Source organism: Athene noctua, chromosome Z (genome assembly GCF_965140245.1).
Source record: "Athene noctua chromosome Z, bAthNoc1.hap1.1, whole genome shotgun sequence".
Lineage (NCBI taxonomy): Eukaryota > Metazoa > Chordata > Aves > Strigiformes > Strigidae > Athene > Athene noctua.
The window spans coordinates 65,568,845-65,590,427 of record NC_134077.1 but is presented as its reverse complement, the minus strand read 5'-3'; the positions used below and the strand labels follow the sequence as shown (position 1 = coordinate 65,590,427).

General features: G+C 36.9%; 1 protein-coding gene across 6 annotated transcripts in view; it reads right to left on the bottom strand.

Annotated features, from left to right (window-relative positions):
- NFIB (nuclear factor I B) overlaps window positions 1-20,386 on the bottom strand; it is a 288,026-nt gene extending 267,640 nt beyond the window's left edge. For all 6 annotated transcript variants that reach the window (XM_074932994.1, XM_074932998.1, XM_074932995.1 and 3 more), the window contains exon 1: window positions 20,281-20,386. In XM_074932994.1, coding sequence (XP_074789095.1) covers window positions 20,281-20,376 — 96 coding nt within the window. In that variant the 5' untranslated portion in view covers window positions 20,377-20,386. The remainder of the gene's footprint in view (window positions 1-20,280) is intronic.
- Window positions 20,387-21,583: the final 1,197 nt, after the last annotated feature.

Here is a 21,583-nt window from a genome sequence, read left to right as displayed (position 1 = left end):
TCAGTACAACCTCTGGGAAACCAGAGTTCAGAAATTTTGACAAACTGTCATGTTCAAGCTTTTGTTACTGCTACCTAAACTATATCTCTTCTATAGATAAGAAAGCTACACATGATGACAAAACATATGTTTTTCCGTAATTAAAGGAGTTGCTGCCAATAGTCTATAAGAGCCTATTTTCTTTCACAGTCAGATGTGTTCCACAGACTCTACTATGCCCTCTACATTGTTTAATAAGATGGACATCTGAAAAAAGGCATGGTTGTTTCTGTGAATGGTTTAGGTTGTCCCTTTACTATTTACTAAGCAAAAAGGTGCATGTGGCGTCATTCCTAGTATTTAAGAAAACAATATGCAGTTCATTCACATGTATGTACGCAACAACAATATGCTTGTGCTGTTGTGCAGAGAAAAAGGACAAGATAATTACATCATGTCTAACATGCTGGTAAAAAAAGTTAGACCAAAAAATAAGATAACATCTGTGATAAAATCAGAAGGGCCCTGGAATAAACCATCAGATGCCTGAACTGAGGACACTTGATACAACTGAGTCAAAACTGTCTTTGTTGCTTTCAGCTTTCTTTTTGCTGCCTATATGAATAGAAGCCTTTTCTCTAGAGAGGTAGTGATGGCTACAGTAGTTGAGTTCTCTGAAATTTCTTTGTATTTAATAAAGGAAGTCTTTTATAATTTTCACTCCTGAGGAAAGGGTAGAAGTTATAAAACTGGAATTTGCCTGCGAAAATCAAGACTTGCCTTTAAAAAGAGGGGAGTAAGACTACTTTTTCACAGGCAATTAGGTACTAGAATAAAAGGTCCCTTACTAATTATGTGGATTAGACAAGAAGTTGCACAGTGAACATTTAAAGTGGGAGAAAAAAGAAACATGGTTTAAGACAAAACGCCCTCCTCTTCCCATGCATAAGGGGATGGAACTGTGGAATTTCACAGTGTTAACACACTCAACTTTATTAGATTTGTCCATGAACTGTTACCAAAGAGGGAGCAATTGCTCAGACAGGAGAACTACAGATAAATAATACAAATGAAATGCAAAAGCACTCTGACAGCAAATGTGGCCAGTCCTGCTGCTGAACTGCCAGAGTACATCACTGCTTATATGCCAGCGGGGTACCATATCCCAGACTAATTCTGGTGGCAGTCCCAAGGCAGTGTTCTGAAATAGTGCCTTACATACACCTCTTTGGTACTGAGACCAAAACATACTGTCTGTATCAAACTTTGCTGGGAAGAAATATCTACCATTCTATCCAAAGTCACACAGGCTACAGGCACAGCAAAGAAACAAGAGTCCAAACCTCTATTCTTCATGAAATGGTAAGAAACTGCATGGTCCCACTGACAATGGGCTTGGCCTGCTATTCTTGCTGAAGGGATAGTGTCATCAGTGTGTTTGAGAACAGGAGCAAGGTCCAAAAGTAACTTCATTTATACACATAGTACTAGGCTCACAGGTAAGAGCATAAAGTAGAAGAAAACTGGGTTTTGTTCACATCAGATGAACATAGCATAGTCAGCACCCTGTTTTTCATCGTTTCAGTGTTGTACTTATCCACCTCTTTCCAGGCTCTGCTGTATCCAGACACACAGTCCACCTGACCCTCCATGAAAAAGGTAAATCCAAATTTCATACTTGCAGAAAACAAGGCTCAGACATGCTAAAATATTTTTGTAGCAGCGGACGTTTGCAGCAAAACAAAACACAGCACTATGGGTTTCTAGGTCCCATTCTGCTTCCTTGGAGCAACAAGACCATTTTTCCTCAGATCACATCATCTTGAAACCCTGCATCTCTGACATATATATTGGTGCAGTATGACTTATATAATAGTAGGAGCTGGGTTTATTTCTCTTTAAGACATTGGCACTGACATAACTACACTGGTTTAATCGGATTTACTTCTGTATTCTGTCACTAAAAGATCAGCATTTTGCCAGCTTTGACTTAGGCTGTAGTTTAAGTTTGACTAGCTGCAATATAAAATCCTCATTTTTTTTCCAGCCTTTAATGTAAGACCTTCAAGACTATCCTACTTTTCAAATTTTTGTTTGTTTTGCTAAGTTAGGTGCTTTTTTCCTTATGTATTTAGGCTTCAGAGGAAGGTCTCTCTGTTTTTCATTAATTGCTTGAAAGATGAGAGAATTGTTAGCGTAAATCTAGCTAAAAAGAGTGGGACATGGCCACTTGCTAACTACAAAGCAAAATTTAGAAAATAAGAATTATAAGAGAGGATCAGACAAACAAAGGGATGAATATGACACCCATTTGCAAGATGAACCTCTCTCTGCCTATAAACACAGTTTCAGACTTACAATGAACCTAAACTGTATGATAATAATACAAGTAAACTTTTCTGAACTGAAGGCTCGCTGCTCATTCTTAATCCTACTGCTCATTCCACTACTAAACCCAGCAAGCTTAGTAAACTGTGAATATTTGTCAAATAATATCCTTTAACAATGAGTTCCATCACTTAACCACATGGCATGTCAAACACTATTTTTGTGTATCTCTCATGAATGTATTCCACCTCACTGAGTGTCACTTTAGTTCTGAATAGAGTAGAATGGTTCAGCTGGAAGGGACCTACAATGATCATCTAGTCCAACTGCCAGTGAGCATAAGTCAATTGCCTTCTTTACAACTTGTAACTTGTATTTCGGTTATACAGCCTCTCACTCATCTGCCTGCCAACCTAAGTAATCCTATCCCTTTTAATCTTTTAACTGACATACTCTCCTGTGACTGTGTAATTTGTGCTATCAGGACAGAGGGAGAGCAGCAGCCAGTGCTTCTCTGACCAGACTAGCTCTTGCTTTCATCCCTGCAGACTTAGAGATTTAGAGGGTTAGGAGGAAAAAAAAAAGGCAAATCCTCCTTAGTCATGAGCCAGTCATGAGATGATTATGAACAGCTCTGGCTGTGAGTGAGTGCTAAGAATAATCAGAGGTAATACCAAAAGGACTGATATGGACTTCTGGTGCACAGAACACCAGAGAATGAATTTTCACTCAAAAATAATTTTAAAAAAGACATGAAAAGTTGCCAACGTTTCTCAGAAACACCTCTCTGGAGTACCATGTGTGACTGTGTGCTCAACTGCCCATCCTCATGAGGACCCTTTGTAAGTAGTCAAAATAAGGAGAGCTTCTAATCTTATTTGAAGCACAAATAAGTAAATAGGCTTCATTATGAAGTTTCTAAAGCAGGGATAAATCCTGGTTATTATGATTAGTAACTTGGTGGACAAGGAATTTTATTTTTGCTGGACCCAGTTTCTATAAGTGGTAATGAAGATCAGCCAAATAATCTTATCATTTAAAAAAAAAAACCCACCAACATGTATTGTGCTAGCTTTGGTCACTGCAGAACTAGGAAGTCATCTCAAGTGATAACAGAACACACTAGCCACAGTTTCATCTCTTTTTTTTCAAATAAATACTTGAAGACCGTTTCTGCTCATGGAGAGGCACAAACAACTGTCCTTACAGGTGAAGGGATATTATATGACTGTGCCAAACGGCAGAAGAGTTCAGGTCAATAATGGCAGGAGATAGAGCAAATCAAATTAATAATACATTTCAGTTAGTTTTTCATCACTTAATCATTATTATTATACCATTTACTATTTACACAGGTAATGACACATTTAACTTTCAGGCAGACGTACGGGATGATAAGGCAGATTCTGACTTTTCCCTAACAGATAGCATAGATGGCTGTTGCCATGACTTTGAAAACCATACAAATGTGTTGGCTTCCAGGGAGCACCTGAAAGTACTTATTTACCTTAAAGCCACTATACTACTATACAGCAGGAAGCCAGCTCTTCTCCAGATTTTATGGTTATAGTCTTGCCTAAGCAGGCAACATGACCAGCAAATCTAGTTATCAAATCCAGGTATCTAGTAACTGCCATATGGTACAGAGCTTCTTCAGCCTCTCATTGCTGGTTCAAATTCCTTTGTCACTTGTTCGACATCTCCTGTATCGAAAAGCCACAAGTTTAGACTGGAAACTGTTCATCATCACTTGCTAAAGGAAGTCAAAGCTCACATGCTGGGCTAATCCGTATCTCTAATGTTACAGAAATAATTTCTCACATGCTATCCTCCTGTTGTTCGGAGAGGCTGCTTACTTGAACATTGAACAGTTGCCCTCAGAAATTTTCATACTGAGATGCCCACAGGATTTTGTGTTTAATGTGAACTTAATCATTCTTTTGTTTAAGACATTTCAAAGAAGCTGAGACACACAGCCTGTGTTTTAGCACTTTCCTTCAGTCTGGGTCAGACATAATAAAACAGAAAAAAAACCCTTCAAAAGTGTTCATGATGATCTATTGATGAAACTTAGTGTACATTAGGTCTTCTGCTTTATTTGGGGCTCTGTGTGAATATTATCCACCTGTCCTTTATTGTTTAACTACCCATAAAAAACCTTTAGCATATTTGTTCCCTTATCTGTTAATCTTTATTCTCTAAAGCTGTGATTTAAATTGGCCTTGTATGCCTTTTTTCTGACCTCTGAGTAGTGTAGAATCTTTTGAGAGGACATTAAATCCTAATTTTCTCTTACTGTGTCTTGGTCAGTGAAGCTCTTCTCCCAGAATTTCACTCAATATAAATCTTTTTTTTATTTCAGTGCATCTTACCTCTAAAGGATTGTGTCAGATGAGATTTGCAGACAAAAGAATAAGAAACTCTGTAATATTAAGTACCACTTAAATAAACAAGGTTTGAAAAATAATATCTTTTTATTTATATTCTAAACAATGATAATTTCACAGTATTAATGAAAGCCTCTTATTTTTCATTACTCCTATGACCTGAGCTGGAAACATGTGAAACATGCTGCTGCTCACCCAGTTTGTAGTTCAAGTTTCAGATTAATTAGAGAAGTAAGTTCCTGAAGTAGTCTTGAAGAATAGTCTTCTCTACAGAAGTCTTTGACTCCCTGTTTGGTGAGGGCAAACTGGCTTGCAGGCAGTTGTGTTGTATTGTATTACGGTCTCAACTTTCTTTAAAAACTGAATTCCTGAAGTCTGTTGTGTAGTGCACTAATACAGTTTTGAAGTACACTTTTTCACATGTACCTCAACTCTGTTCAACATAGGGCATTCTAAGAACATACAACGCAGTTAGGCAGTGAAACAGCTGCAGTCAGACATAGGTAATGACCAAAAAGCATCATTCAGAAGAAGTATGGCTATTCATGAATCTTTAATAAAATAATGCAGACAAAAACTACCTTGTTCCCCTAACCAGACATTCCAAAAGACAAAATAAATCACTTTCTATAAAAGTGCTCCTCAGTGCAGTGCCCATATAAGTTACTCAGCAGATGTCTCAGTAAGTCGATTTCTTAAGAATATATTAATAGGCAGAAGAAAAGTGACATTAATCTAAAGATACTTAGAGATTTCTGAGGAAATTTTACCTCAGTTGCCATGCAATTTCTTTCCAGATAGCCAACAAAAATGATATGAAATGACATTTAAAATGATGGTAGCTTGACAGAGCAAAAATTCCTTAACCAGTTAAACTGCAGGCAAGACAAGGCCTATTCAGCTAGTCTGTTTCAGGTCTCTGCTGAAGAGAGAAATGTCTCCCTAAACTCCACTGATCAAGCAGCTATTAACTATACAGGGAGCCTATGGCCATTTGCTCAGATGTGGACGTCTGTACCATAGGAAGTGTTCCTCCCACCAGAAAATCCCTCCCTATGTGTTGCTGTGAAGGAGTCAAAGCGATGCTTTGGCACAGCTTTGTGTCTGGCCTGGCTTCAGGGAAAGTTGTAGGAGCTGCAGTGATGGATATTATTGGATTATTACAGTGGGATTCACCTGGCAGGTTGATTTATAGGCATGGATTATTCTCAATTATATCTTGAGAATAAAATGAGCAAACCTGAGACCTCCCGGAAAGTAAAGTCATAAATATTATCCCTTTCTCAAAATGTTCCTTCACCTTGATTGTTTCACACAAGATTTGGGTTTTTTTTTCAAGCAGTTGTTATATTAAACTTACGTTTGGAGAGAGCCAAGCCCAGTAGCATTCAAAAGAGGACTGAATATACCAGTGTATTAAGCACAGTGAATTAAGTACTAGTTCAAAACACTGTATTAGGATACATTAACTCCAGTCTCACTCCAACAGTGGCTTAAGTAAAGCAACAAAATGTACTGCATTGCCAAAAAGAACACAGATTGAAACCATTACTGCATCAAAACTGAGGATACAACTTCCAGGTGAGGAGCTGTAACTTCCTAAAATGCTTTTTCAAAGTTGCTTGTGGTTGTCTGACCTCATCTCTTACTGCTTTGCATCCACTATACTTACACACTAGGATAGGAAGCATTCAATTTCTTTAAAAATGTGGTTATCTATTCACAAATATTTTCAGATCTGGCTGTGACCAGCTAAGACATTTTTAAAGGTTAGAACTCTGTTCAACTTAAGTAAATACTTTTATTTTAAACATTAAGTCAGTGATGAAAAGACGTCATACACTACTCATCCAAGAATGAATTTGAGCTGGCTTGGAATTCTTGCTGAAGCAGGTTTTTTTTCCTCAAAGAGACCAATAAATCAAACCCAAAACTTTCAATAGAAAATTAATAGTCTAAGTAAAACTATAACCAGAAATAGATGCAGAATATAATTTTTCATTAAATAAGGAGGGAAGGGGTGGGGAAGAAAAGCAGCAGCGGCAGCTTCATAGCTAGAGTACATCACCAGTGTGAGAAACCCAATTTCCAGCCTTTGTTCTCCTTCACTTAGATGAAAGGTGTATCTCCTACATTTCATTTTTTGTTCCAGTTGGTAAACAATTTGGGAGTGAGTCTCTGATCCCACTTAAAACACTTGCACATTTGCGGAAAAAAACCCATACTGAATTCACTGACTGTTTACCTATTTCAGGTATGGGAAATGGCAGACCAGGGAATTTAGTATTTGTCATATGGCTGGCTGTGATCCTTACATACTGCCCACCCATATGTGAGCTATCTTCTCTCTGCTCTTTCTCCCTCCTCCTTTCCAGTCCTCAGGAGTAAGTAAACAAAAATGGAAAAGTGACGATTTTTCACCTATGTGGAGTAGAAAATACTTGAATTTTAGGAAACTTAGATAGGAAAACTAATTTACAATCCACAACCTTGGACTGTAAAATACTTGCAAAATCTGTATACTAATACTTCTCATGAAGTAAACATTGCACGATTGTTAACCACTATATTTTCCAGTGTTGCTCTCATGTTTACTCAGCACAGTCAAAATCCAATATAGGGATATAGGTCTGATAAGACCACCACCTTGGAGTGCTTTTGGAGCTTTCTTTTTTTATGGCAAATGACCTTTCTATTCAGTGTAAGGGTTGGCATCAGGGGTCCAGCACTTCTTATCATGCAGTTTCATTCACAGAATATTGACATTAAAGATTGTTTAAATCAAATTTCCTATCTTGTTCTTTTTGGGGTACTTGAGGAACTCAGAGCTCCTGTGCCTCTCCTTCCTCAGCTCCTTTTTTTTTTTTTTTTTTTTTGTTAGGTGAGGAAGTTTTCATAACTTCTGTTCTGTGTGCATTTATTAGTGGTTAAGGAAAGATGTTTCATGACATTTTTTCTGCCTGGCAGGAGGAGTCAGCACAAAGTAGGACTGCTAACGGATTTAGCAATAGTGACCAATTTCTTGGCTAGAGGGTATAGTCCTGTGCTTCAGCCATGGAGTGCATCTGTATCACACACTGCAACACTGGGCAAAGAGATACACTCCACAGAGGTCAGTCTAAGGAAAATTTGTACAAGAGAGAGATCACCACATGATAAATTAATCTGCTTCTTACAGAAACAGCTTGATTATGTTTAAAGCCTTTTACACCGTGTTGCCATGCATACTGTGGATATTCCTATCATAACTACTTAGGGCAATATTCTATAGGTGTACTTAAAACTCTGGATTCCTGTCTTGTTTTCTCTGATGACAGAATTATATTCTCTGTTTTCAGTCAAAGACCTTAGGAGATGTACCCAACAATTCCTTTCCTTAAATGATAGTGTCTTGATCCTTCTTTCTGTTGAAAGGCATATTTTCTTGAATATTTGCCCTCATCACTACGGTACTTCGAAAATCAGTATGTTTGGGCTGTCTGCAGGAAGAGGGAGATAGTCAAATACAAGCCCTACTGCTATATGACATTATTAAACATACCTATCCTTTCTTTATTCAGTTATGCTTTTGGGAAATATTTATGTATTGAATTTCACCAGACATCATCCAATTTCTGTAATATGATAGATCACCACACAAAGGAAGATTAATTTAAAGGCCAGCAATATCAAGGTAGGCGTTGTGTGAAAAAGGGGGAAATAAAAGTCTCCAGCCACTAAATATCTGAGCACTCTGCAATACTTACAAACACATCCACAAACGCTTGTGTAGGCTGACATTTTTGATTTCTCATGAAGCATTGTTTGGAAGGCAAAATTAACCTACAACAGCACATGCTACCTAAGCTTGAGAAGCAGCAGCCTTGAAAAAAAATGTTTTCAGAATGTAGCCTGAACACTTTCTCAGCATCATGAGACCATACTAAACTCATTTCACTGCTTTTCATAGTTACACCACACTGAAGGTTGCTCTGCTTTGATGTTATCTCATGGCCTGACACCTGAGAAGGCTAAAAGCACTCTTAATGTGCCAAGCTGCTGTTGTTGACCTCACATTTCTATCTTACAGAACACATCTATGCAGAAGTTCAAATCACTGCCAGAAGCACACTCTTTTCAGCCCCTAGTATAGAAGCACTGAAAAGCCTCACAGGCTGTTTTAAGAAAGACCGGAATGATTTCTGTCCTACCTCCACAACACAATGACTGTTTTTCATCCTTCCCTCTTTGCACACACAGTATGTATGCAAACACATTTTCCCTTAGGAGAAAGAAGTGTGATAGCGTATCAATAACTGTTTTTCAACGCCTGATGACATAAACAGACTCAAATGAAACAGAAGTTCAAGAGTCTAGTCAGAAGCAAGATTAATTTCAGTTTTGGATTATGTCTCCAAATGAACAGATGTCATCATTATCAACCCTATAAGAACATGCAATGTTGTGAGGGATACACAAAACACTGTCCACTATAGAACATCCCTCCACTCTACCAAATTAAACCTGGTACTACACTTTAACTTCAGTGACAACAAGGCATTATTTTGAAATTGCACTGTCTAACCAAGACGTCTTTGGTGTTACTAGAGAAATTATACACCAATAATACTACAGTACTATATTGCAGTAATAAATAGTACAGGGAAGTCTTGAAAATAATTGTAGGCTAAGGCATACCTGGTAAATGTTCTCCTAAGGTGATATTTAAAATAGCCTTAAAATCTGTTCTCAAAGCCTTCAGCGGCCAGAGCACTGTAGGGAAGAGAGGTGTTACATATCTGGATCAGAGCTTTAAAATACAGAGCACCTTAGAATATATTTGTTACATAATCAAAAGCATAGCTACTCAACCTCTTTTTTTTAAAAAGAAAGCACCCAGATATCCTCGAAATTCTGTAATTATTAAGGAATCAGCTAAACCAAATGCTGAAACACTGAGGGTCAATCACATTTTAGACCACAGCATATGTCTTCAGAGGTAATTTTTTTCTACCCTACTAGTTTTGTTAATAATATCATGGACATGTTTATAAAACATCTAGTTTTCTTTTAGTATGAAATAAACCTAATTTGGAAAAAAATCCTTGTAGAGTCTCTACTGTGAAATGTATTAGTCACCCTATCCTTTACAGATTAAACTCCCTGGCATTATAGGAGAAATCATCTGCTACATACTGGCATCAAGCAAAAGCAGATTCATAAACTCTACCCTTAATCTCTCTTTCAGTTTTTTTCCAATTAGAAACAATCTTTTGCTGATACTCTAATTAATACTTATACATGAAAATCTTGCATATAGCAGAACTAGGTTTGTAAACCCTTGCCCTTAATCTTTCTTTCAATTTTCTTCCATTTAAAAACAATCTTTCCCCAATACTCTAATTAATGCAAATGATATTCATGATTAGTTAGTATTATGCTAATCTGAGCCCCAAATTTACCTAAATCTATGTGGTGTTGTCTGAGTACCAGATTGCTTTGTGTTTCTAAGTAAAATTACATTAGCCTGCCAGCTGTACAAAATGCCATGATAGAGTAGAAATCCAAGCAAATCATCAAGATTACATTAGTTTTGTTTCTTAATGAACAACTGTTTGCATTAGGGATTACAGACGAATTATGGTTTTCCTCTCTGTACCCAGGCAGCCAGGCATCTGTTGAGAAGTTTCTTTTTTTTTTTTTTTTTTTCTTGACTATCCCTGAATAGATTGAGGAGAGCTAAAGCAGAGAGACAGGTCTAATATTTCATGTAACTCAATTTTTTTCCATTACAAAGCCATCACGACTCTGGGGCTCACTGCTAACCTCAAATTTCTATCTTCCACTGCTGCCTGGAATGCAGGAGAAACCTGAGTAGTTTTTTTTAAAGAGGTATCAGTCACCCAACTTCTCCTCTCCTCCGACAGAAGCAGATTACGTATTTTAGAGCCATACCTGCTTGATGTTACACTCCAAGTCAATTTCCAAAACTATGTTGTTGCAATTCCTACTGCTCTGATTTAGAGTGCCCTCAAAAAGCATGGTGTGTGGAAAACAGAGTACTGGGCTTATGCTTCATAGTCTGCATTAAAGGCGCATGCAGGGAAACCAAGCTGTGCAAAGTTGGGCAATAATGAACATGGTACCACCAAGCTGCTAATCTTTCAAGTGTTAACAACATAGCACAGTTCTGTGTATGTACACAGTTTAGCAGTCTGTTCAAGTTTGTCCCTGTTTCGTGTCAAACTGCTGTAACATGCTTGTTATTATGTTCTGACTGATTTAATTATGCTTCTAGTGTACAGGTTTAGTCATTCTTCATGCATTAATCTCATCTCCAGAAATCACACTGCAACAGCTCATTATTGTTGACAAAAATGTAAGACGCTGATAGGAAAACAAAGGCTCTGATACATTCATCATTGTGTATCAAGACCTCTTGATTACAAGTAACAAGTTAATTGTGAATCAATCTGTGGAGTGCAGGACAGTAAAGGGCATGTAAATCACCATCCATGTGTTGAATGACAACACCAAAGAGCAGCAAAATAATTCACCACAACATCTTACGTTGTGTCAAACCCTATGCTAATATTAAAATTCCCTCCTGGGCTGCCCAGAGCATCAGACGTATACAAACATGCACGGATGGGCACTGCTGCTGTTGTGGAATTTATCCAGAAACCCTACTTGAATATGGTCCAGAACCCTACCTCCTTCAAATGGTCAGTTTAACTAGTTTTCATTAATTTTAGCAACAACTTCTACACAGTAGAAAACCCTCAAACTTTAAACTCACAGATATATTTTCTATTTATAGCCAGTAATGCCAGTTCCAGATTTTTTTCTGTACTCTTTCATGTTTCTTACTGAAAACTACTGCAGAAAAAGACCACTCTAAATCTGGTTTTATATGCTGACAAAATCAAACAAATCTAAAAATATCTGCATATGAAGTCTACAACAAATGTTACTAAGGCTAATACATTAAAAAAACTCATTTGAGAGTTTAAGGAAAAGTCTAAGTGACTTCCAAAATGCTTTGGAAAAATGTATTTGTTAGGATACCTTTGTCTGAAACAGGTGAGCTGCAGTTCTGTCTTCACTGAGTCTTATTAAATGCAGCAGTTTACACTGGAGCAAGATGAAATCAGGCCCACTTGGAAAGCTGCCTAAGAGCTAATATAGATGACTATTTTCCCCTCTAGGCTTGTCACGTTTGGACTTCTGTACGGACATTTTTTTGCTGTTGACAATATATACAGAAAATTAAAATAGTCACTAAAATTAGTCAAGGAGGGGACAATCTTCACATTAGATACCAGGAAACTTCTAATTACATGTCAGTATCATTTGAAATACAGAGATTTACAAATGCTGTATCAAAAGTACCAGGCATTACACTATGTAAATTAAATTATTCACTCCAAGAATAATTAAGATATTTCAGAGTTTAAAACCTCCTACAATTTCTGCTGTGGTAAGAGACATTGATAAGGCAATTAGATGGACTGAAAAACTGAATGGTTATGTGCTACACAGTGTAGAAGTTCTGTCAGTTAGTGATACATTGGTTTGCTTACTGATTAGTGAAAGAACACTAACAGACTAACAGTTATATTCTGCTCTATAACTTGTCAGTGAGATACCTTGAGATAATTCTAGTAGCACAATGAAAAAACACATCTGAATGAAGTGGTCTGAAGATCACTGTACTACATTAACTTTGGGAAAGAGTTTTTAGTAATTCAGAACTGACATGTCTCTGCTATTAACACATTCACTTTGTTCTAATGTAAGATTTTGCACCAATTATTTGGGCAGCAGCATTAACCATAATGTAATTTACCTGAGCAAGAATAATAGGACTTCTCCCTTCTCTCACTAACAAATACTCCTTATCGAAGGCAGTCTCAGCCTTAGATGAAACTCATCATGTCTTCTCCTCTGGAATCGTTTCTAGGTTCATAATTAGTTTGGTTGAAAAGAACAGATTTTTATGGCAAGTCACAACATGAAATTGGAGTCAGATGCATCACTGACAAGATTAAAGTGAAAAGCACACCAGCACCACAGTGCTGCTGGTGGGAATCAACTGAAATGGCTGCTGAAGACTTTAATAATAATTCAAATGAAGCAAATATCTAACTGAGTTTAGATTCTGCCTCATGAGTCCTGACCTGCTACTTGAACTTGTTAATTATCAGTACCAAGGACAGAAAGTTTTGGGGCTCTAGGACAGTGCTATACCCCTGTAGAGCTGGCGTTCAGGCCCAGGTGTAAAGTGGAAGCCAGCGTTGCTGCTGCTGCATCTGCCATGGGTGTTGGATGGATAGATGTCAGTCTTCATGTCAGATCCATTTAATACCTTCTTCTAATATTAAGCTCATGACAATGCACTCCAAAATAAATTTGATTGGCAGGCCAAATAACCTTACAGTATGTTTATGCAGACTTATGTGGGCTGTATTCTTTCTGACTGTGACAGGGCCCTAGACTGCTGTTAAAGCCACAGAGAAATGGCTTTAACATTGATCTGTGAGATCAATGGCTGAAGAAATAAGAAATAGCAGTATTTTGGGCAGCAGACAAACAAACAAAACAAGCAAACAAACAACAACACCATGCAATCGAGAAATCCCTGATTTGCAAACACATGTTTAAGGAACAATATTGTGGCCGGGAAGCTGAGGCAGTAAGCTCCACTTAAGATCAGAGTTGATCAGCAAAGATGTTCTGACAAATAAAAACATCACCCTTCTAGGGTGGTTTCTGAAATTACGATATCTTTTACTCTGAGTTAGCACAGTGATACCTTCGTATACAGAATCAGCAAAGTTAGTTATTTCCAGTGAAACACTCTTGTAGAATATCCTTTTGTGGCTAACAGGTAATTTTAAAGTTGTTATAAAAGCAAAGCTCCTCAAAACCTGAAAAAGGTAGAACAAACAAACACAAGTCTGCCAGAGCAAATGGAATATGACTGGTTAAATAGGACAACTTGGCAGTGCCACAATATGAAGATGAAGCATTTCAAATATTAAACTGGTTTAGTTTAAAGCCCAGTATTCAACGATACAGTTTGCTCCTCTATCTGTTTTTAAGGGGAACATATGTGCTGTATTGTATCTACGTTCCTCAAGACCAATATGTTTTCATAACAGCTTTCTTTACAGATTGCTTGCCCTAGATGGAAGCCCACATAACTTTATTAGATCAAATTTATTACACGGAGGAAATAAAATTTTTTTATTATATGGAAGAAATTAAAACCATTATGTCACATTTTCCTGAGCATTGGGAAAATTTACATTTAGTCTAACCTCTCTGTGCACAGTCTTTCCCTGACTTAAAAATAATTCAGTTCACTTCGACTGAAAGGCAATATTTGTTGAGATTCCTTGAGAAGTGAATCATTTAAAGGATGCTACACAGAAAATCTTCCCCATCAGTATTGAATATCTTTGAGAAACTGACATTTCATGGTGCCAATTTAAGATTTGAAATGTGACAGTGAATCTCTGCTTAACAAAATAGATCTATGATTGCACGTGCATGCTAGCACAAAGACAGAAGAACTTAAACGTTTAGATGACATTGCAAGGTAAAAGATCTGTTAAAATATTTGATTGGGTGTTTTTGATTAGAATTCTGAATATCTGTAGTAAAATTTTTAAGGTAGTTAATGGCATCCCTGTATAACCGCACAGAGTGGTAGAGTTGTTAATTGCAGTTCATAAAGATGACAAGAGTTATTATACTTCCTAATTACACTGGGTTTATAGGTTTGAAAGAAATTATTTTGTTTTCAATGCAGTTTTTATTTCTTTAAACTGTCTTTATCATGATTCTGTAACCTGACACACACTATGTCAATGCAGCTAATACTTAGCCATCTCATCTCTAGCAAGTACCAAGTGACTTTTCCACCTTTTTTTTCACTAGTAACTTCTATTTCTAATTTAAATAGTAAAAAGAAATTGCAGTAACCTTCACCTATCTGTCTTTGTTTTATGTCTTCCATTTCTTTACTGAAGTTGCTTTATTCAAGATTGTAAAGGAGCCTGAAAATATATCTTAAAGAGTAAATATGTTTCCAGCTTTGACAGAATTTTTAAACTATCAGTATCGGTGTAGAAAATTCAGCTTTATTGCATCAGAATTTTCATCAGCAATTGTCAGTAACATCAGAGACATCATAAATTCCAGCTAGAAAATGACCTTTATGGACCATAATAATAAATAAATTTTTTTAAATGGTGCAAATAAAAGAGGTGTCTGGAAAAAACAGGGAAGTGAAAGAACAGATTGGTAACTTCAGAACACAAAAAGCAACTTTATTATGAGTTGCATAAGATTTACGTAGGTCCTACAGAAGATTCAGCTACAGCAAGGTGTCATAGCTTGCTTGGTACATGCATTTCCTCAGTCATAGCACACGTTCAGGTAAGTTACAAAGGAAAGCTGTTATTAACCAGGTACATGAAACACCAACGTTAATTACATCTTTGATACTGCAGTTGTATAAATTACAGACATATTATATAAAGTAGAACTGCATTTTACATGTTGTAGAACCACGCTTTAGAATTAAATAGTCACTATCTCCTGGTTTTAGTGGACTTTGGATCATGCCTTAAAACAACAGTGCACACACACTGAGACAGACAGTCACAGGCAAACATACACACAAACATATGTTTACAATATTGTTGATGTATGGCTTTCTTCATAAGAAAACTGTTAACATTGCCAGAATGAGCAGACAAAAGGAGGAACTGTCAGACTCCTAGTGTGGAGCTCTTGCTGGATACCAGTATGAAGCAGAAGCAGAAAAAGTTGTTTCACGCAGAAGGTGCTGCAACTGCTAAACACCTAACAGTAGCAAATCTAACTGGATATATATGGCTAACATGCAAGAGACAAAGGGAAAAGACACAGAGGAATTAGAAAAATATGTGCTTGTGAATAAGCACAAATATCTTTCTCTTGGTTAAAAGGACACTTTTTTTTTTATATTGGCAATGTAGAATTATTAAACATGAACAACAGCACCTTCATTCTACACTAGTGTTCTGTTAGCATTTAAATTCCCTGCTACTTCCAGGTTTTTCCTTGATGAAGGAAGATTATTCCCCTGTTCCATAATAAAAAATATTAAACGTTAGAAACAAATGTGCATTCAAGTTTTATAGTTCTCCAGACAGATCTTTCTGATTTTAAACAATCTAATTCTGAGATATACTAAGTATACATAGTACCTGAGCTAGATTTTTATTATAGACTGAAATGTTCTGAACAAAAACTAAACATGAAATACTTACAATGTCTCATAAGCATATACAGCATGTCTTAAAAAAGACCTTTTGGCTAATTATTCAGAACAAACATTACATAGCTAATAAAGGATGTTGTAGTAAATTTTGTACACTGTTTGCATTTTTGTGTAAGGAAAACTGAACAACAGCATACGAATACAGCCTTAAAATAATCCTTCCTTTTACCCACTCCTCCCCCTGAAATGTATAGAATTAAGATATTGTGTTCTAGGTCCATGAATAAGCACGGCGTGTTCAATATGTCCACAGTTATACTGGCATTTGTTTCTAAATCATTTAATTAAAAGTCATTATTGAGAACAAAGGATTCATTAACAAGCTGTACATCTGAACAACTGATGGAGTTGTTATGTTATGAATCTCATTTTAATCCAAATTAGAAAACTGCACAGATGTGCTGCTGCAAAATATTGACATACTGCAACTCCCTTGGAAAGTGATTAACATTTGTGTTAAACCAAAAAGTACATTAAAACATGGCTTTACTAATCAATTTAGGATTGGAATAACTCTTCCAATGCTGAAATACAGAACCTAAATTGTTATTATTTTTACCTCCATTTGGGATTACATGCCCTATTAATACAGTTTAACACTATAAGAAACCTCTCTTTTAAAAATTATTTCTTTCTGAAAGGAAAAATATGGAGTAGAATAGAAAAGTTATAAACTTTGTATTGACAAACTTTTTGTTCCACGATTTTGCTATGTTTTTGATCATAAGATCAAGCCATTAAGCAAAAGGAAATGTGCAGTCTTTCCAACAAATCAGAACTTCCTAGTTATCTCTGTGTTGCTCTTAACACAAATCTCTGATTTCAATACTTTTTTTCAAAGAGTTTTGAATAGATTATTTTTCATTCTCTATCTCTACTGCACATGCATGTATATATGTGTATAAAAATAAGGTTTTGAGATTAGGAAGATATTTTTTAGACTATATATTTACACTCTGAAGATTTGCATGCGAATGATCTGACAAGAGACATACATTCAGACTTTGGCACAGATTTAAAAAAATAGCTTTCAATATGTGTCTGAGATGTAAATATTTGGAAACCCTTCCCACAAGAAAAACATAGCAGCCTAATAATGATGCCATAAAGTTTTGTAAATAGCTACTTAGACTTGAATTTTTCAGTCTGTAAAGTGATGAATTTTTAAATCTGTGAAGTCAATCCCAAACACCATATGACTGTATTCCCAAACTAGCCCCTTGCCATTAATAGACATCAGAAAATATCTAGTGTTTCTACAGGTATTATTCTCTCAAACACTCTCATCATCATTCCTCCTCACTTTCTAAATGGAGATTTTTCAATCAAAAATGTAGTGAACAGTACTTGATACATAGGTTCTATCCCGTCACTCATTATTTCCTTCCATCACCACAGCATTAAATACAAAAATAATAAAATGATGTGCAAAATGGTCACATCAACACCATTTAAAAGACTGAGATAATCAGTTAACAATTCTCCATATATTTACTGTTATTTAATATATTTAACATTTACTTTTGTTTGGACTTAGTTGTTTATTGCATACTCAGTAAAACTTTTACCCTCTTCTGTTTTAGTAAATACATCTATGCACAAGAACACTGGAAAGAGTGTATAATTTCTGTTTGTTTGGTTCTTCCCTATCAAACGAATTTGTTATTACTGTAGCTAAATAAAATAATCTGAATGAAATAAACAGTAAAACAGGAAAAATTAAGAGTAGCACTACAATACCACAGGTGGATAATACAGACTTTAGTTAATAAATACTCATTCCACTCAATTTAAAGAGAAAAACTGAATGTTGTTTTCCAGAGAATAGTTTCAATGTAATTACTTTAAATAAATTTTTTAAATCCATTATTTTAGGAATATTCAATCTAAATGTGATGTTGAAGATACATGTTGCAAAATAATTACAAAGTAGTATAGCTTATCTGTAACAAAAAACCAGCAAGTTTTGTAACGATGCCTGTCATAACAGCGTTTGTTAATGAACCTTTTTGTAACTGTGAGTAAACATCTTACACTATCCCTGTTTCCCATCACGTATTTGCAATTCAAGTTTGCAGGAAAAGCATAAGCAGAAAACGAAAGCCGTCTGCCTTTCTTGTTTTTTTCACTCAAAAGTCTTAAGGTTTTAATTATACTGCATATTCTTGATAGGAATTTACCAGAAATAATCATATCATAAACTCTGTGATAACATTTTGTGCACTATGGCACTGAAGCATAAGGTATTTCTTTGAGAGAAAACAATTCACATTGTATATAAGCTTACCTTACATTCTAGAACTGCAACTTTATAAATTAGAAAGGTGCACAACAGAATGCACAGCTGAATTATCAGCTGATTTTCACCTGTACTTCACAGCCAAACATTTTTAAACTCCCTTTCTAAGGAGAAGTGCACAAAAGACACACTTGTGACAGTGAACATTTACACTACCTGTATTTTACAGATTACCTTTCAGGATAAAATACTGCATGGAGTGAAAGTATTGATTTTCTTTTCCCTTTGGAAGCAATGCCAGCATACTGAAAGGTATCTTTGGAGAAACTTATATTAAACTTGAGATATGCTCCTTAAAAAAACCAACCCTTTGTACATGCAATATTAAGGAAATCTGCTATTCGAACATTTCATAGTGCCTATGTCTAAACATCTATCAGCTACTTTAACAGCTTTTTTCAACAACATACACACAATAAAAAAGTCTGATTAAAGATCTAAACATGAACCTAAATAGAATACTATGCAGTATAACTCCCAGGAAAAAAAGTTCACAAACCAGCTTTTTATCATCTACCATTCTCCTCTGTTCTTTTTAAAGTTACATGAATGTTCCCACTGCAGCATTTCAACAAGTACCAAAGCCAGAAAAAGTCTCCTCCCCGTATTCAAAAAGTATAGAAACAATTACAAGTAGTAAACATAATTTAAATCAAATACTCCCTTCAGGTGTGACACCCTCACTGAAGGCACGTATCAACATCCACCTTTGGAAGGATAACGAAGTCCTTGCAAAGCAGTGTAGAAAGGCAGTTACAGTCAGAAAGCTGCCTTCTGTCCAGGCACTGGGGCATGCTATCCACTGGTGCTTCCCAGACCCACCGCCCAAGAATAAAGTGCCTTATTGTCTCAGCACTGTACTAATTGTGAAAAAACAGTCCATGCAGTAAGCATAATAACTATCCAGACAAATAAGCAAAGGCAATCAATAAAGGAATGAAAAGGGTAAAAATACACAACTAGAAAAAGCAACCCAAGAATGAAATTAATATTCATAATGGAATGCTAGCCAGAAGAAGGTCCCTTTCATGGCACGGCTGTTGCATACAAGAGACCATTGTCCACACGCAACAAGATCAGTATATAGAGAAAACTTCATGTAGCTCTGATGAGGAAAAAAGCTTTTCATTCCCAAAACACTTGCTCCCGGCCCCACTGTTTTCATTAAATAAAGTTTTGGGCTCCTTTGCCCAGCAGCATTAAAAAATTTCTCTCTCAGGGCCCACCCTTCCCTGAGCTCTGTAAGGTTCTATTTTTTCTACCTCATTTGCAGCTGTATAAATATGAACAAAAAAGCCATGCTTTTCCAAACAAAGAAAAAATGGGCTGAATATGCATATCCTCATTAACTAAATTTAATTATGACAAGCGGCATATTAATCAGTAGTTGCTCCAGTTACTGCATTCATTGGAAGGGAGGACTCCTCCAAATTAAGGGGAAGCATGGGGACAATCACATACTGATTAGGATGCTGCTACATGATACAATACACTTTCTAAATAATCATTCAGAGGAAACAAAATAAAGAGGCAGATTGCTCTATTTTTTTAAGACCAACTCAGGAACAATTAGCCAAGAGTATGATGACAAGGCTTTCTTTTTTTCCTGCTTCCACCTCCACATTCTCACACCGACTAGTTTGGCAAGCACTGCAAACTTTGCATTCAACAGGAAAGAAAAAAAAAAAAAAAAATAAAAAAAGAGAGAGAGGAAGAAGAAGGAAAAGGAGAAAGAAAAATCCCATGCTGTCCTTTCTGCTGTTTTAAAAAGAAGGCCCATACCACTACAACAGCAGAGAAACCCTATCTACCTCCTGTGATGTTTAGCAGCTCTGCAGAGTTACTGAGCTGGAGCTGGAAACTTTGCACACTCTGAACTTTGCAGCATGTGCACTGCAAGTGCAGGAGGAGTTCAGAAAGGAAAAAAAAAAGCTTCCAGAGAGGGGAAAAAAAAAGTTATCACACTAACTTACCATCCACCAGGTCCTGGCTGACATGTCATAGCATAGCTGCCATTTTATGGAGCTGTCTGATGCTTTCCCTGCCATTACGCTGTCAGCAACCTTCATCAGATGCAGCTCAATGGAAGATAAGACACCTAATCAAGAAAACATCAGCAGTGGCTTGCTGGACTACATGTAGGCCAATCCTTATCACACTGCATCATGGGAAAAGCTCCTTTATTAGCAAGAACTCCAACCTCACTGATATAAAGACAAGGATCAGGTTTTTTTCTTTTTTTTTTTTTTTTTTTTTTTTTTGTGTGTGTGTGTGTGTGAAGGGATTGGTGAAACTAGCGAGCGTTCTTTGTGTATCATGTGTACACCAGTTTAGTATCTCACAAGTGGGCGGCTAGCTGCTTTGCTGGGCTACGCAGACTTAAGTTTATTTGCATTCTTCTTTGTTGTATATTGTTCGACATGGTTCGTGGTCAGCTCCAAGCGTAAGAAAGGAGGGGAAAGAAAATGCTCTGAATTAGTATCTCCCCCAAGAAGGACAGACCAGTTTTGTGGACACCGGGGGGCCTGGTTCAGATGTCACGAGTGCCCGTGCACACACACCTACACGTTCTCACACGCACACACACGGGTGCACAGGCGGGCGCCCCGAGGAACACACAGGTAGCAGCTGCAGCTGGGTGCAGCAGGGGTTGCCAAAGGCTACAAACTCTGTTCTTACACTGGACATATGGAAACAGTTTAACTCTTTGCAATCAGCCTTTAACAAGGAATAGGAAGGCTGGTAAATCAACACAGAAAGAGTGGGGAGGGGATGCGGTCAGGATTTCAGTGTCACAGATTTTTCCCCCCTCCCCTCCCATGGATACTCATGATCTCTGCTCTGGATGATCTAGCTGGGAAGGGGGAGGCGAGGGAGTGGGGAATTATTTCAATCACGGCTCCCTCCTGCTCCACAGCTTCGGCTCATCTGCCTGTTGTACCTTCCGCCAGCAGGGAGAGAAGGCATTCTTCCTGAAAGGCTTTCCATGCAAGGTTTTTTTCCCTAATGGAAAATCTGTGATTCCCTGAAGGGAGATCTGGCTTAGAAGAACAAATAATTCTGACTTTATTTTAAGCTGCAGAAAAGGAAAAGCATATATATGAATGCAGAGGAAATCAATAAACCCTGGCTCCCATTAGAGGGGATATACAGAAAGAACAGGATTTGCTACTCCTGGCTGAGGCGATCCACATCAGTTTTACCGCTGCATTGCATATCTATATATGATTTAGCTACAAGTCCCTCTGTAGCAAAAAAAGCCCCACATTTCAGAAA